This window comes from Scyliorhinus canicula, chromosome 2 (genome assembly GCF_902713615.1).
Source record: "Scyliorhinus canicula chromosome 2, sScyCan1.1, whole genome shotgun sequence".
NCBI lineage: Eukaryota > Metazoa > Chordata > Chondrichthyes > Carcharhiniformes > Scyliorhinidae > Scyliorhinus > Scyliorhinus canicula.
In genome coordinates this window covers 281,643,786-281,656,236 of record NC_052147.1, presented here as the reverse complement: position 1 = coordinate 281,656,236, position 12,451 = coordinate 281,643,786, and the positions used below count along the sequence as shown (strand labels likewise).

Genomic DNA, 12,451 nt, shown 5'->3' with positions numbered 1-12,451 from the left:
GATGATAAGGGCATAGTGTAGGTTAGATGGCCTTTAGATTTTTCCATGTCGGTGCAACATCGAGGGCCGAAGGGCCTGTACTGCGCTGTATCGTTCTATGTTCTATGTTCTATTGAGGGCATTTAAAAGTTTATTGGATAAGCATATGGATGATAATGGCATAGTGTAGGTTAGATGGCCTCTAGTTTTTGACTTCCCATGTCGGTGCAACATCGTGGGCCGAAGGGCCTGTACTGCGCTGTATCGTTCTATGTTCTATGTTCTAAGGTGTGTGTGTGTGTGTCTCTGACAGGGTCAGTGCTGCTGGACCTGGAACAGAAAACATTGCCTGGAATTGCCCAGCTGGTCGTCGAAAGCATGGTGATCACTGATCAGATCAAACCGGAAGACAAGGCCAATGTACTGAGAGCACTTCTCGTCAAACACAGGTATCCCCTGAGGATTTGGGAGCAATCACCGACCCCAAACCATAGAGTCAGTGGTAGCGAGGGGAGTGAGGTTTTCTTTCTTTTGTTCTTTGACAGGGTATAGGTGTTTCATTTGTTGTTGAGTGGTTTGCTCGGCTGTTAAGGAGCAACCACGTTGCTGTGGGTCTGGAGTCACGTGTAGGCCAGACCTGATAAGGACGGCAGATTTCTTTCCCTAAAGGATATTAGCAAACTCAATCGGTTTATGTGTGACAATGAGGCTAGCTTTATACACCACGACCCCAGAGCATTAGTGTGGGTGTCACTTTACGAGATAAAGAAAGGACCAACACAGGTTCACGACTGAACCAAGTTTATTCACAAACACAATAAACCAGTTACCCGTCCTAATTATTCCCACTATATCTGCTCAGGATTCTATTACTTCCTGTGCCCAATGAACTTGACCAAGCTGCAGGTCCAATCCTCTGAGTCACCATCGTCTCAGGTCCATTGTCTGTAAATGTGATCCCCCCCCCCCCATGCCTCATCCGTCCGTCTCTGGTTCGCCACCGAGTCTAGTCCGCAGTCTCAGTGTCGAGTCTTCGCTGGGGAAGGTCTCTGGGTGTCCCTTCTTATCCCCCTCTTCACCCCCTTCCAGAGGTTTCTCTGGTTCTCAGCCAATAAGATCACTGGTCGGCGGCAGGACACCAAGAACTCTCCCACCACCCCGGGTCCATCCTTGGGTGCATTGTCCGCATATAACCTTATCCCTTATATGGTAACAGCAGGAAATCAAGGTGCCAGAAAGTCCTGCTGCATCTGTACAATCCACAACAATCAATCTATCTGAATAGGGCCGATTATCTCCGACCTGTTCACAGGACTGGTCCAGGCATGTCCTGGCTTGTCTGTCTCTGACCAGTGAATTCGAATTTGGCTGTTTGAATTACCATCAGACCTGTCTGTAGTTCTGACTGCGGTTTGATTTAAAGTGTCCAATTCTGTGTCGGGCCTAAGATTCAGGCTGTTGGCCATTTTACCGCAGAGGTACAGGCTGGAATCTAATCAGAAGATCACAGGGGTTTGTATATAGAATACTAGATAACCCAGGAGTGAGTTACGGACTGCAGTCTAATCAGGGATGTATTGTTGTTTGGTCGTACAGAACTTGAGTATTGCTGAAAAATAAATTGTCAGAGCTTTTCTACTTGCACTCATCAGGAATTTCAGAAGTATGGCAAATCAAAAAAATTACTGTACCCGAAGAGAGTGCTGATTGGTTGGCAAGTAAATTTAGTTTAGTAGAGGCATTGCCATGGAGAATGCACCAGTTGATGGTGACCCGACAGTTAAGTCCCAAGCATGACTTTAGTTGGTCAAAGAGAATGAATCAGCGCGGAAGGCTGGTTATTTATTCTGTTTAGCTGAAGCTTTTTGTATGTATATTCTTTCTGTCTGCAACAGGGATCTGTTCTGGCACCTCTGCTCTTTGTGGTTTTTATAAATTACTTGGATGAGGAAGTGGATGGGTGGGTTGCAAGTTTTGCCGATGACAAGAAGGTTGGGGGAGTTGTAGATAGTGTTGAGGGATGATGCAGGTTACAACAGGACATTGACAGGATGCAGAGCTGGGCTGAGAAGTGGCAGATGGAGTTCAACCTAGATAAATGTGAAGTGATTTATTTTGGAAGGTCGAGTTTGAATGCTGAATACAGGGTTAAAGGCCGGATTTTTGGAAGTCTGGAGGAACAGAGGGATCTTAAGGTCCACGTACATAGATCCCTTAAAGTTGCCACCCAGGTTGATAGGGTTGTTCAGAAGGCGTATGGTATGTTGGCTTTCATTAACAGTGGGATTGAGTTTAAGAGCCGCGAGGTTTTGCTGCAGCTTTATAGAACCCTGGTTAGACCACACTTGGAATATTGTGTCCAGTTCTGGTCGCCTCATTATAGGAAGGCTGGGGATGCTTTAGAGAGGGTACAGAGGAGATTTACCAGGATGCTGCCTGGACTGGTGGGCATGTCTTATGAAGAAAGATTGAGGGAGCTAGGGCTTTGCTCGCTGGAGCGATGAAGGAAGAGAAGTGACTTGATAGAGGTGCACAAGGTGATGAGAGGCATGGACAGAGTGGATAGTCAGAGACTCTCCCCCAGGGTGGAAATGGCTGTCACAAGGGGACATCATTTTAAGGTGATTGGAGGAAGGTCAGAAGTAGGTTGTTCACACAGAGTGGTGGGTGTGTGGAATGCACTGCCAGCAGAGGTGGTGGAGTCTGAGTCATTCGGGACATTTAAGCGACTCTTAGACAGGAACATGGACAGCAGTAAATTGAAGGGTGTAGGTTAGGTTGATCTTAGATTAGGATAAATGGTCGGCACAACATCGTGGGCTGAAGGGCCTGTACTGTGCTGTACTGTTCTATGTTCTATATGTTCTATTTAATTGCACTGGAGGGGGTGCAGAGGCGATTCACCAGAATGTTGCCTGGGATGGAACATTTAAGTTATAAAGAGAGGTTGGATAGGCTTGGGTTCTTTTCTCTGGAGCAGAGAAGACTGAGGGGTGACCAGATTGAGATGTACAAGATTAAGTGGGACATGGACAGGGTGGATAGGGAGCAGCTGTTCCCCTAATTTGAAGGGTCAGTTACAAGGGGACACAAGTTCAAAGTGAGGAGTGGGAGGTTTAGGGGGGAATTTGAGGAAAAACCTTTCTACCCAGAGGGTGGTGACGGTCTGGAATGCATTGCCTGGGAGGGTGGTAGAGGCGAGATGCCTCGCACCCTTTAAGAAGTACCTGGACCTCCGGAGGTTGCAATGAAGGAGTAGGTCGCACATTTGATAGCTCCCGCCTGTGACGGACTTTTGGACCTTTTTCCCCCTTTTTTCCGGGTTTTTATGGGATAAATCAGTGAAGAGTGAGACAGTGAGGAGAAATCCCCCTCCGGTGTATGGAGAATTGGATCAGAAGTGGCCGTGTGAGAAGACAAAGTCCTATAAGGAAGACGCGAGCAGAGCCGGCAACACGGGAATGCTTGGCGGAGAGCAAGGGCCGCGAGGAGATGGCACAGTGGTCGACTGAGCAGCTGGTACGTTTTTCGAGGATTGCTTCGCCAAGCTAAAGAAGGACACGCTGGACCCGATTAAGGCTTCGATTGATTAAGTGGTGCAGAATCAGGAAACCCACGGGAGAGCGATCCAGGAAGTGGAGAAAAAGTTGTCCGAGCACGAGGAGTATATAACCGTGCCGGAAAGCAAGGTGGGGATGATGAACGACTGCCAGAAAAGAATGCAGGAGAAGCTGGAGGACCTGGAGAATAGGTCCAGGAGGCAGAATCTCAGAATTGTCGACCTCCCTGAAGGCAGTGAGAGATCGGATGCGAGGGCTTATGTGACGGACGTGCTGGAGAAGTTAATGGGGGTTGGGGCGTTCCTTCGGTCCCTGGGAGTAGATCGAGTGCATAGAGCTCTCGCAAAGAAGCCCCGAGCGAACGAGCCGCCGAGGGCAATGGTGGTACGCTTTCCCCATTTCCTGGACAAGGAACACGTTCTGCGGTGGGCCAAGAAAGAATGGAGCAGCAAGTGGGAGAACTGTGAGCTACGCATTTATCAGGATCTGGGTGCTGATTTGGCCAAGAGGCGAGCTGGGTTCAATCGGGCAAAAACGACCCTCTTTAAGAAGGGGGTGAAGTTCGGGATGTTGTACCCAGCCCACCTGTGGGTCACACATGAGGAACGGGACTTCTACTTTGAAACACCAGACGAAGTATAGACTTTTATTAAAGAAAATAGGCTGGAGGCGAATTAAAAGACACTGAAGCCTTGGAGAAGTATTGTGGCAGCGATTTGTTGTGCTGGGTTGTATAAATATAAGTAGTGCTATGTGTAATAAGGGGCTGTTTAGATGGTTAAAGGTTGCTTTGTCTTGCATGGAGCTGGTTAGGGGGGAATTGGCTTTGGGGTTGGTTCTGACCTTTTGGGTGATTTTTTTTTAAGTGACTGTCTCTTCACTTTTATTTCTGGTGACTGTTTACTGGGGAATGTGATGCTTTTAAAATGTTTGTCCATGTGCGGGGAGAGGGGAGAAAACAATGCGGAGACAGACTGCTTGGTGCTGGGATGGGCGCTATCAAGTCAGCATTGGTCAGCTGACCATCGGAAGTGCAGTGGGGGGTGAGCAGGTGTTAAGCTGGAGCTTGACTTGGGGGGGGTTGGGTTTTTAGTCTTGTTGCTGGAGGGGAGGGAGCTGCTTTGCTGACGGGAGGAACTGTTACTGGGGGACAAATGGGAGGTCGGGAACGGCGAATGCCCAAGGGGACGCTCGGTGAGGCGGAGGGCGCGAGCTAGAAGTTGGCCTAAAAAGGGTGATGGCTAGTCGGCAGGGAGGTGGGTGGGGGGGGGGGCTGGAAGCCCCCGACCAGGCTGATGACATGGAACGTCAGAGGGCTGAATGGGCCAGTCAAGAGGGCTCGCGTGTTTGCGCATTTGAGGGTGCTGAAGGCGGACGTGGCAATGCTACAAGAGACACACCTAAAGGTTACAGACCAGACGAGATTGAGAAAGGGGTGGTAAGCCAAGTGTTCCACTCAGGACTAGACTCGGGGTAGCGATCTTGATCAGCAAACGAGTGGCATTCGAGGCAGGGAGAATCGTGTCAGACACGGGGGGTAGGTACATAATGGTGAGTGGGAAGCTGGAGTGGGTGCGGGTGGTACTCGTGAACATATATGCTCCGAATTGGGACAATATGGAATTTATGAGGCAGGTTTTAGGTAAGATCCCAGACTTAGAGTCACATAACCTGATCATGGGAGGAGAATTTAACACAGTCATTGAACCGGATTTGGACCGGTCAAAATCCAGGACAGGTAAGAGGAATTGAAGGGTTTTATGGAACAGATGTGGGGAGTAGACATGTGGAGGTTTGCACGGCCAAGGGCGAAGGAGTTTTCCTTTTTCTCACATGTCCACAAGGTATACTCTCGCATCGACTTTTTGTTCGGAGCAGGGCGCTAAAACTGGAGGTGGTGTGTCCTGAGTACTCGGCAATCGCAGTGTCGGATCATGCCCCGCATTGGGTGGATCTATGGGTTAGTGTGGAGAGAGGGCAACGCCCACTGTGGAGACTGGATGTGGGGTTGCTCATGGACTAAGCGATCTATGGGCAGGTTAACAAGTCCATCCAGAACTACCTGGAAACAAATGATACGGGGGAGGTCTCTGCAGCGACGGTTTAGGAAGCTGTGAAGGCAGTGGTCAGAGAAAAGGCGGAACGGGCTGAGAGGGATAGATTAGTGGAGGAGATACTCCAGGTGGACAGGAGATACTCGGAGGCCCCGGATGCGGGGCTACTGAGGGAGCGGCGGAGGTTACAGGCGGAGTTTGGGCTGTTGACTACAGGGAAAGCGGTGGAAAAGTTGAGGAAGGCAAGGGGGGGGCGATCTATGAATACGGGGAAAAGGCAAGCAGAATGTTGGCGCACCAGCTCAGGAAAAGGGAGGCGGCCAGGGAGATAGGTAAAGAGTAGAGGCGGGAATACTGTCCTGGACCCAGCGGGGTTGAACGAGTTGTTGAAGGACTTCTGTAGTAAATTATATGAGTCGGAACCCCCGGCTGGGGTGGAAGGGAAGAGGCAGTTTTTGGATCAGTTGAGGTTGCCGAGAGTGGAGGAGGACCTGGTGGGGAGCCCCAATTGAGATTGAGGAAATAATCAAGGGGCTGGAGGGCATGCAGTCGGGTAAGGCCCCGGGGTCTGACGCCTACCCGGTGGAATTCTATAAGAAGTTTTCAGAGATGTTGAGCCCACTGCTGGTGAGGACATTAACGAAGCAAGAGAGAAGGGAGTCCTCCCCCCAACAATGTTGCATGCCTCAATTTCACTGATCCTGAAACAGGAGAAGGATCCGGAGCAATGTAGGTCATACAGGCCGATTTCTCTACTGAATGTGGATGCCAAACTGCTGGCTAAGATACTGGCCACAAGGGTAGAGGACTGTGTCCCGGGGGGATAGGGGAAAACCAGACGGGATTTGTAAAGGGCAGGCAAGGCCAATGTTCAAAGGCGTTTAAATGTTATTATGATGCCCTCAGAAGGAGAGGAGGCGGAGGTGGTGGTAGTGATGGATGCGGAGAAGGCTTTTGATCGGGTGGAGTGAAATTACCTGTGGGAGGCGCTGGGAAGGTTTGGGTTTGGTGAAGGCTTTATTGACTGGGTGTGGTTACTCTATCAGGCACCAGTAGCGAGTGTCCGTACGAACCGGCTGAGGTCGGGCTACTTTAAACTACACCGAGGGACGAGGCAAGTGTGCCCTTTCCCCGTTACTGTTTGCTATGGCCATAGAGCTATTGGCCATGGCGTTAAGAACCTCTAGGAACTGGAAATGGCTGGTTCGGGGGGGGGGGGGGGGGGGGGGGGGGGGAAGGAGGCACGCAGAGCAGGGGGGAGAAGAGCACCGGGTCTCGCTCAACGCAGATGGCCTGCTCTTGTATATTTTGGACCCTTCAACGGAAGGGGGAAGTAAGTAATGCGAATCTTGGGGGAATTTGGCAATTTTGCGGGGTATATTATTGAGGTATTTGAAATTTCTTATAAAAATTACATAGCCAAAGACATCAACATGGTATAATAAACATTTCTACCCCCCCCCCCCCCCCATCTCATCTTCACATACCTCAACCATACAACAACAATCCGGCCCACCCCCCCCTTTGGAACACTGCTTCTGCTGACAGTTTAATTTTCCCGAGAAAGTCGATGAACGGCTGCCACCTCTGGGTGAACCCTAACATTGACCCTCTTAAGGCAAACTTTATTTTCTCGAGACTGAGAAACCCAGCCATGTCACTAACCCAGGTCTCTACACTCGGGGGCTTCAAGTCTCTCCCCATTAACAAGATCTGTCTCTGGGCTATCAGGGAGGCAAAGGCCAAGACTTCGGCCTCTTTTGCCCCCTGAGCTCCAGGATCTTCCAACATTCCAAAGGTCGCTACCTCCGGCACCACCCGTGTTTTTAGTACCGTGGACATTGCCACAGCAAAACCCTGCCAAAACCCTCTGACCTTCGGACATGCCCAAAACATGATTTGCTGGGTTTCCCGTGCACCTCGCAGACCTATCCTCTACCCCAAAAAAACTTAGTAAGAAGTCTTCCAACACCAGGTTAAAGTCTAACAGGTGTGTTTCAAACACTAGGTTTCGGAGCACTGCTCCTTCCTCAGGTGAATGAAGAGGTATGTTCCAGAAACATATATATATAGACAAATTCAAAGATGCCGGACAATGCTCCACGTCCACTGATACAAATAGAACAAAAGGAAGGGGACTTCAAGAGATGGGACATGCTCCTGCTATCACTGGCGGGGAGGGTACAGACCGTTAAAATGACGGTCCTCTCCAGATTTTTGTATGTCTTTCAGTGTCTCCCCACCTTCATCCCAAAGGCCTTTTTCAAGCGGGTGAATAATGTTCTTTCGGGCTTTGTGTGGTCGGGTAAAACCCCGCGAGTGAAGAAAGTGTTGCTGAAGCGCAGTCGGGGGGTGGGTGGGCTGGCGCTGCCGAACTTCTGCAATTACTACTGGGCGGCTAATACAGCCATGATTAGGAAGTGGGTAGTGAGGGAGGGGTTGGCATGGGAGCGGATGGAGGAGGCGTCATGCAAAGACACCAGTTTGGGAGCACTGATAACGGCACCTCTTCCATTCTCACCGACCCGATACTCCACAAGTCCAGTGGTAGTGGCAGCTCTGAGAATCTGGGGGCAATGGAGGAGATATAAGAGAGTGGAGGGAGCATTGGTTTGGACCCCAATTTATAATATTCATCGGTTTGTACCGGGTAGGCTAGATGGCGGGTTCCGGAGTTGGCAGAGGGCAGGAATTAGAAGGATGGGGAATCCACTCTATCCAGGTCTCTCAGTATTCGGTAAGTTTCATTAAAATCCACCCTCATCCTTCTAAACTCCAAAGTGTACAGACCCAGAGTCCTCAACCGTTTCTCACGCAAACGTGATACCAGTGTTTAAAAAAGGAGGTAGGCAGAAAGTGGGTCATTATAGGCCAGTTAGCTTAACTTCGGTAGTAGGGAAGATGCTGGAATCTATCATCCAGGAAGAAATAGCGAGGGGGACTGGAGAAGGGGGTAGTGTCAGCGGTTTATGGAGCTATTTTGGAAGAGGAGAAGGCACCACTGGAAGGGATCAAAGCAAAGTGGGAGGAAGAGTTGGGAGAGGTTATGGAGGAGGGGTTCTGGTGTGAGGTGCTCCGGAGAGTAAATGCCTCCACCTCGTGCACGAGGTTGGGGCTGATACAGCTGAAGGTGGTATACAGAGCACACCTCACGAGGGCGAGGATGAGCCGATTCTTTGAAGGAGTCGAAGATGTGTGTGAGCATTGCGGGTGGGGCCCCACTAATCACGTTCATATGTTTTGGTCCTGTCCAAAGCTAGAGGATTACGGGAAGGAGGCTTTTAGGGAAATTTCCAAGGTGGTGTACGTGAAACTGGACCCGGGTCCCCGAGAGGCCATATTCGGGGTGTCTGACCAACCAGGGTTGGAAACGGGTGTGGAGGCAGATATCGTAGCCTTCGCTCGTTGATCGCCCAAAGACGGATCCTGTTGGGATAGAGAGCCCTGTGCCCTGGCATGGCCGGGGGGACCTGTTGGAATTGAGGGGAAGGCTGGAGGGGTTCTACAAGTCATGGGCATTATTCATCATGCACTTTCAAGAACTGCATAACATCGAACATTAGTTTGGGGGGAGGGTTGGGGGAGGGGGGCTGTGTATATTAAGGGTAACTATGGGTAATCCCTGATCCCTTTTTGTCATTTGTGGGCTAATGTTTGAGGGTTGGTGGGAGGATGGGATCGTTGTTATTGATATGAGGATTGATAGATTTGTTGCTGATATTGTTTATTGTTGGTGGGTGTAAATTTGGGAGAAAATGTGAAAAAGGAGGAGAATAAAAAATATTTTTTTAAAAGGAAGAAATAGCGAGGCATCTGGATGGAAATTGTCCCATTGGGCAGACGCAGCATGGGTTCATAAAGGGCAGGCCGTGCCTAACTAATTTAGTGGAATTATTTGAGGACATTACCAGAGCGGTAGATAACGGGGAGCCAATGGATGTGGTATATCTGGATTTCCAGAAAGCCTTTGACAAGGTGCCACACAAAAGGTTGCTGCATAAGATAAAGATGCATGGCATTAAGGGTAAAGTAGTAGCATGGATAGAGGATTGGTTAATTAATAGAAAGCAAAGAGTGGGGATTAATGGGTGTTTCTCTGGTTGGCAATCAGTAGCTAGTGGTGTCCCTCAGGGATCCGTGTTGGGCCCACAATTGTTCACAATTTACATAGATGATTTGGAGTTGGGGACCAAGGGCAATGTGTCCAAGTTTGCAGATGACACTAAGATGAGTGGTAAAGCAAAATGTGCAGAGGATACTGGAAGTCTGCAGAGGGATTTGGATAGGTTAAGTGAATGGGCTCGGGTGTGGCAGATGGAATACAATGTTGACAAATGTGAGGTTATCCATTTTGGTAGAATTAACAGCAAAAGAGATTATTATTTAAATGATAAAATATTAAAACATGCTGCTGTGCAGAGAGACCTGGGTGTGCTAGTGCATGAGTCACAGAAAGTTGGTTTACAGGTGCAACAGGTGATTAAGAAGGCAAATGGAATTTTGTCCTTCATTGCTAGAGGGATGGAGTTTAAGACTAGGGAGGTTATGCTGCAATTGTATACGGTGTTAGTGAGGCCACACCTGGAGTATTGTGTTCAGTTTTGGTCTCCTTACCTGAGAAAGGACGTACTGGCGCTGGAGGGTGTGCAGAGGAGATTCACTAGGTTAATCCCAGAGTTGACGGATTGGATTACGAGGAGAGGTTGAGTAGACTGGGACTGTACTCGTTGGAATTTAGAAGGATGAGGGAGTATCTTATAGAAACACATAAAATTATGAAGGGAATAGATAGGATAGATGCGGGCAGGTTGTTTCCACTGGCGGGTGAAAGCAGAACTAGGGGGCATAGCCTCAAAATAAGGGGAAGTAGATTTAGGACTGAGTTTAGGAGGAACGCACCCAAAGGGTTGTGAATCTATGGAATTCCTTGCCCAGCGAAGCAGTTGAGGCTCCTTCATTAAATGTTTTTAAGGTAAAGATAGATAGTTTTTTGAAGAATACAGGGATCAAGGGTTATAGTGTTCAGGCCGGAAAGTGGAGCTGAGTCCACAAAAGATCAGCCATGATCTGATTGAATGGCGGAGCAGGCTCGAGGGGCCAGATGGCCGACTCCTGCTCCTAGTTCTTATGTTCTCATACGACAAGCTCTTCATTCCAGGGATCATCCTTGTGAACCTCCTCTGGACCCTTTCCAAGGCCAGCATGTCCTTCCTTCGATACGGGGCCCACAATACTCCAAATGGGGTCTGACCAGCACCCTATACAGCCTCAGCAGAGCACCCCTGCTCTTGTATTCAAGAAGCTGGGATTGTTCTCCTTTGAGCAGGAAAGGTCATGGGTAAATTTAATAGAGACATTCGAAATGTTGTTTTGAGACTGAATAAAGAAACTTGTATTGGCAAGAGGTAACCAGAAGGACCCAAATTTAAAGGTAATTGGCAAAAAAAAAAACAGAGGTGAGATGATGCAAATCTTTTAAGACACGGTCAGTTATTGTGATGTGGAAAATGCTGCCTGAAAGGACGGTGGAAGCAGGTTCGATTGGAACTATCAAAAGAGAATTGAACAAATCCTTTCAGAGAGAATGTTTAGAGGTCTGTAAGGAATATTTGCTTTTATATATTGTGCCTTTCGAAATATCAGGGCCACACCAAAGCCCTTCACAACTAATTAAGTACATTTTGAAATGTAGTCTCTCTTTGATGTGGGTTTGATTCAGGGATAAATATTGTACCAAGACATCAGGGAGAATTTGTTGCCCTTGGTGGCACAGTGGTTAGCACGGCTGCCTCACGGCACCAGGAACCCGAGTTCAATTCCGGCCTCGGGTGACTGTTTGGAGTTTGCACTTTTTCCCCCTGGCTGTGTGGGTTTCCTCCGGGTGCTCTGGTTTCTTCCCAGAGTCCAAAGATGTGCAGGCTCGGTGGATTGGCCATGCTAAATTGCCTCTCAGTGTCCAAACGTTAGATGGGGTTACGGAGATAGGATGGGGGAATGGGCCTGGGTAGGGTGCTCTTTCAGAGGGTCAGTGAAAACTCGATGGGTCGAATGACCTTTCGATACTGTAGGGACTCTATGACCGTGTCATTTTTTAACACCACCTTCGACGATTTAGTTTAGGGGCACCTCCAGCAGTGCAGCACTCTCTGAGTACTGCAGGGGAGCGATTAACTTGGAGTCTGTGCTCAAGTCTCTGGAGTGGGGCTTGAACCCACAAGTGTTTGACACAAAAGCGAGGACGTTACAGCCCAATCATATGAGAAAGGTCCTGCGAGGACAGTGGGAAAATAAGTAGAAAGCTCTGTCAAACAAACAGCATGAACTGAATAGTAATGTTACTGTATTTCACAACACACTGTCCCTTGGCCCCGGTGCCGTTCTGCTACTTCGTCCTTAAAAACTTCAACCCTCTGAAAAATGCACCTTGAATATTTGGACTAAGTTGCCATGTTGTGTTGCAGCCACCCCAACGATGAAAAGGACGGCATGTTTTTCCCTCGCACTGCCTCTGGCGGCACCAGGGACACACACCTGACTGTTAGCCAGCTTCACAACGAGCCGAGGATGACGAGAGACTCTTTCATCACCGTGCCCCTAATGGAGGAATTTATTGAGGTGCAAGACCCCAAGAAGTTAGAGCAAGTGTCTCAGGTGAGGCCCAATCTTGTGAGGGTGTAACTGGCGGACATTGACTATCGTAAGTAGAGAAAAGCCGTTGTGGTGCGAGGGAGACAAGGCACCCGCGTCTCACCTGAACTCTCTCTCTCTCCCCCCCCCCCCCCCCCCCCCCCCCCCCCCCCCCCCCACCAACAATGCACTTGAAGCTAGGGGTCGATTATTTTTCACAATCGAGATTGA

The 12,451-nt window shown here is 49.2% G+C and overlaps 1 protein-coding gene across 4 annotated transcripts in view; it reads left to right on the top strand.

The window, feature by feature from the left end:
- Positions 1-12,451, top strand: part of slc4a3 (solute carrier family 4 member 3) — a 176,938-nt gene that overhangs the window by 91,328 nt on the left and 73,159 nt on the right. For all 4 annotated transcript variants that reach the window (XR_005459828.1, XM_038790157.1, XM_038790158.1 and 1 more), the window contains 2 exons: positions 293-428; positions 12,055-12,244. Coding sequence is in view for 3 of the 4 variants with exons in the window: in XM_038790157.1 (XP_038646085.1) it covers positions 293-428; positions 12,055-12,244 (326 nt within the window). In the remaining variant the exon portion in view is untranslated. The remainder of the gene's footprint in view (positions 1-292; positions 429-12,054; positions 12,245-12,451) is intronic.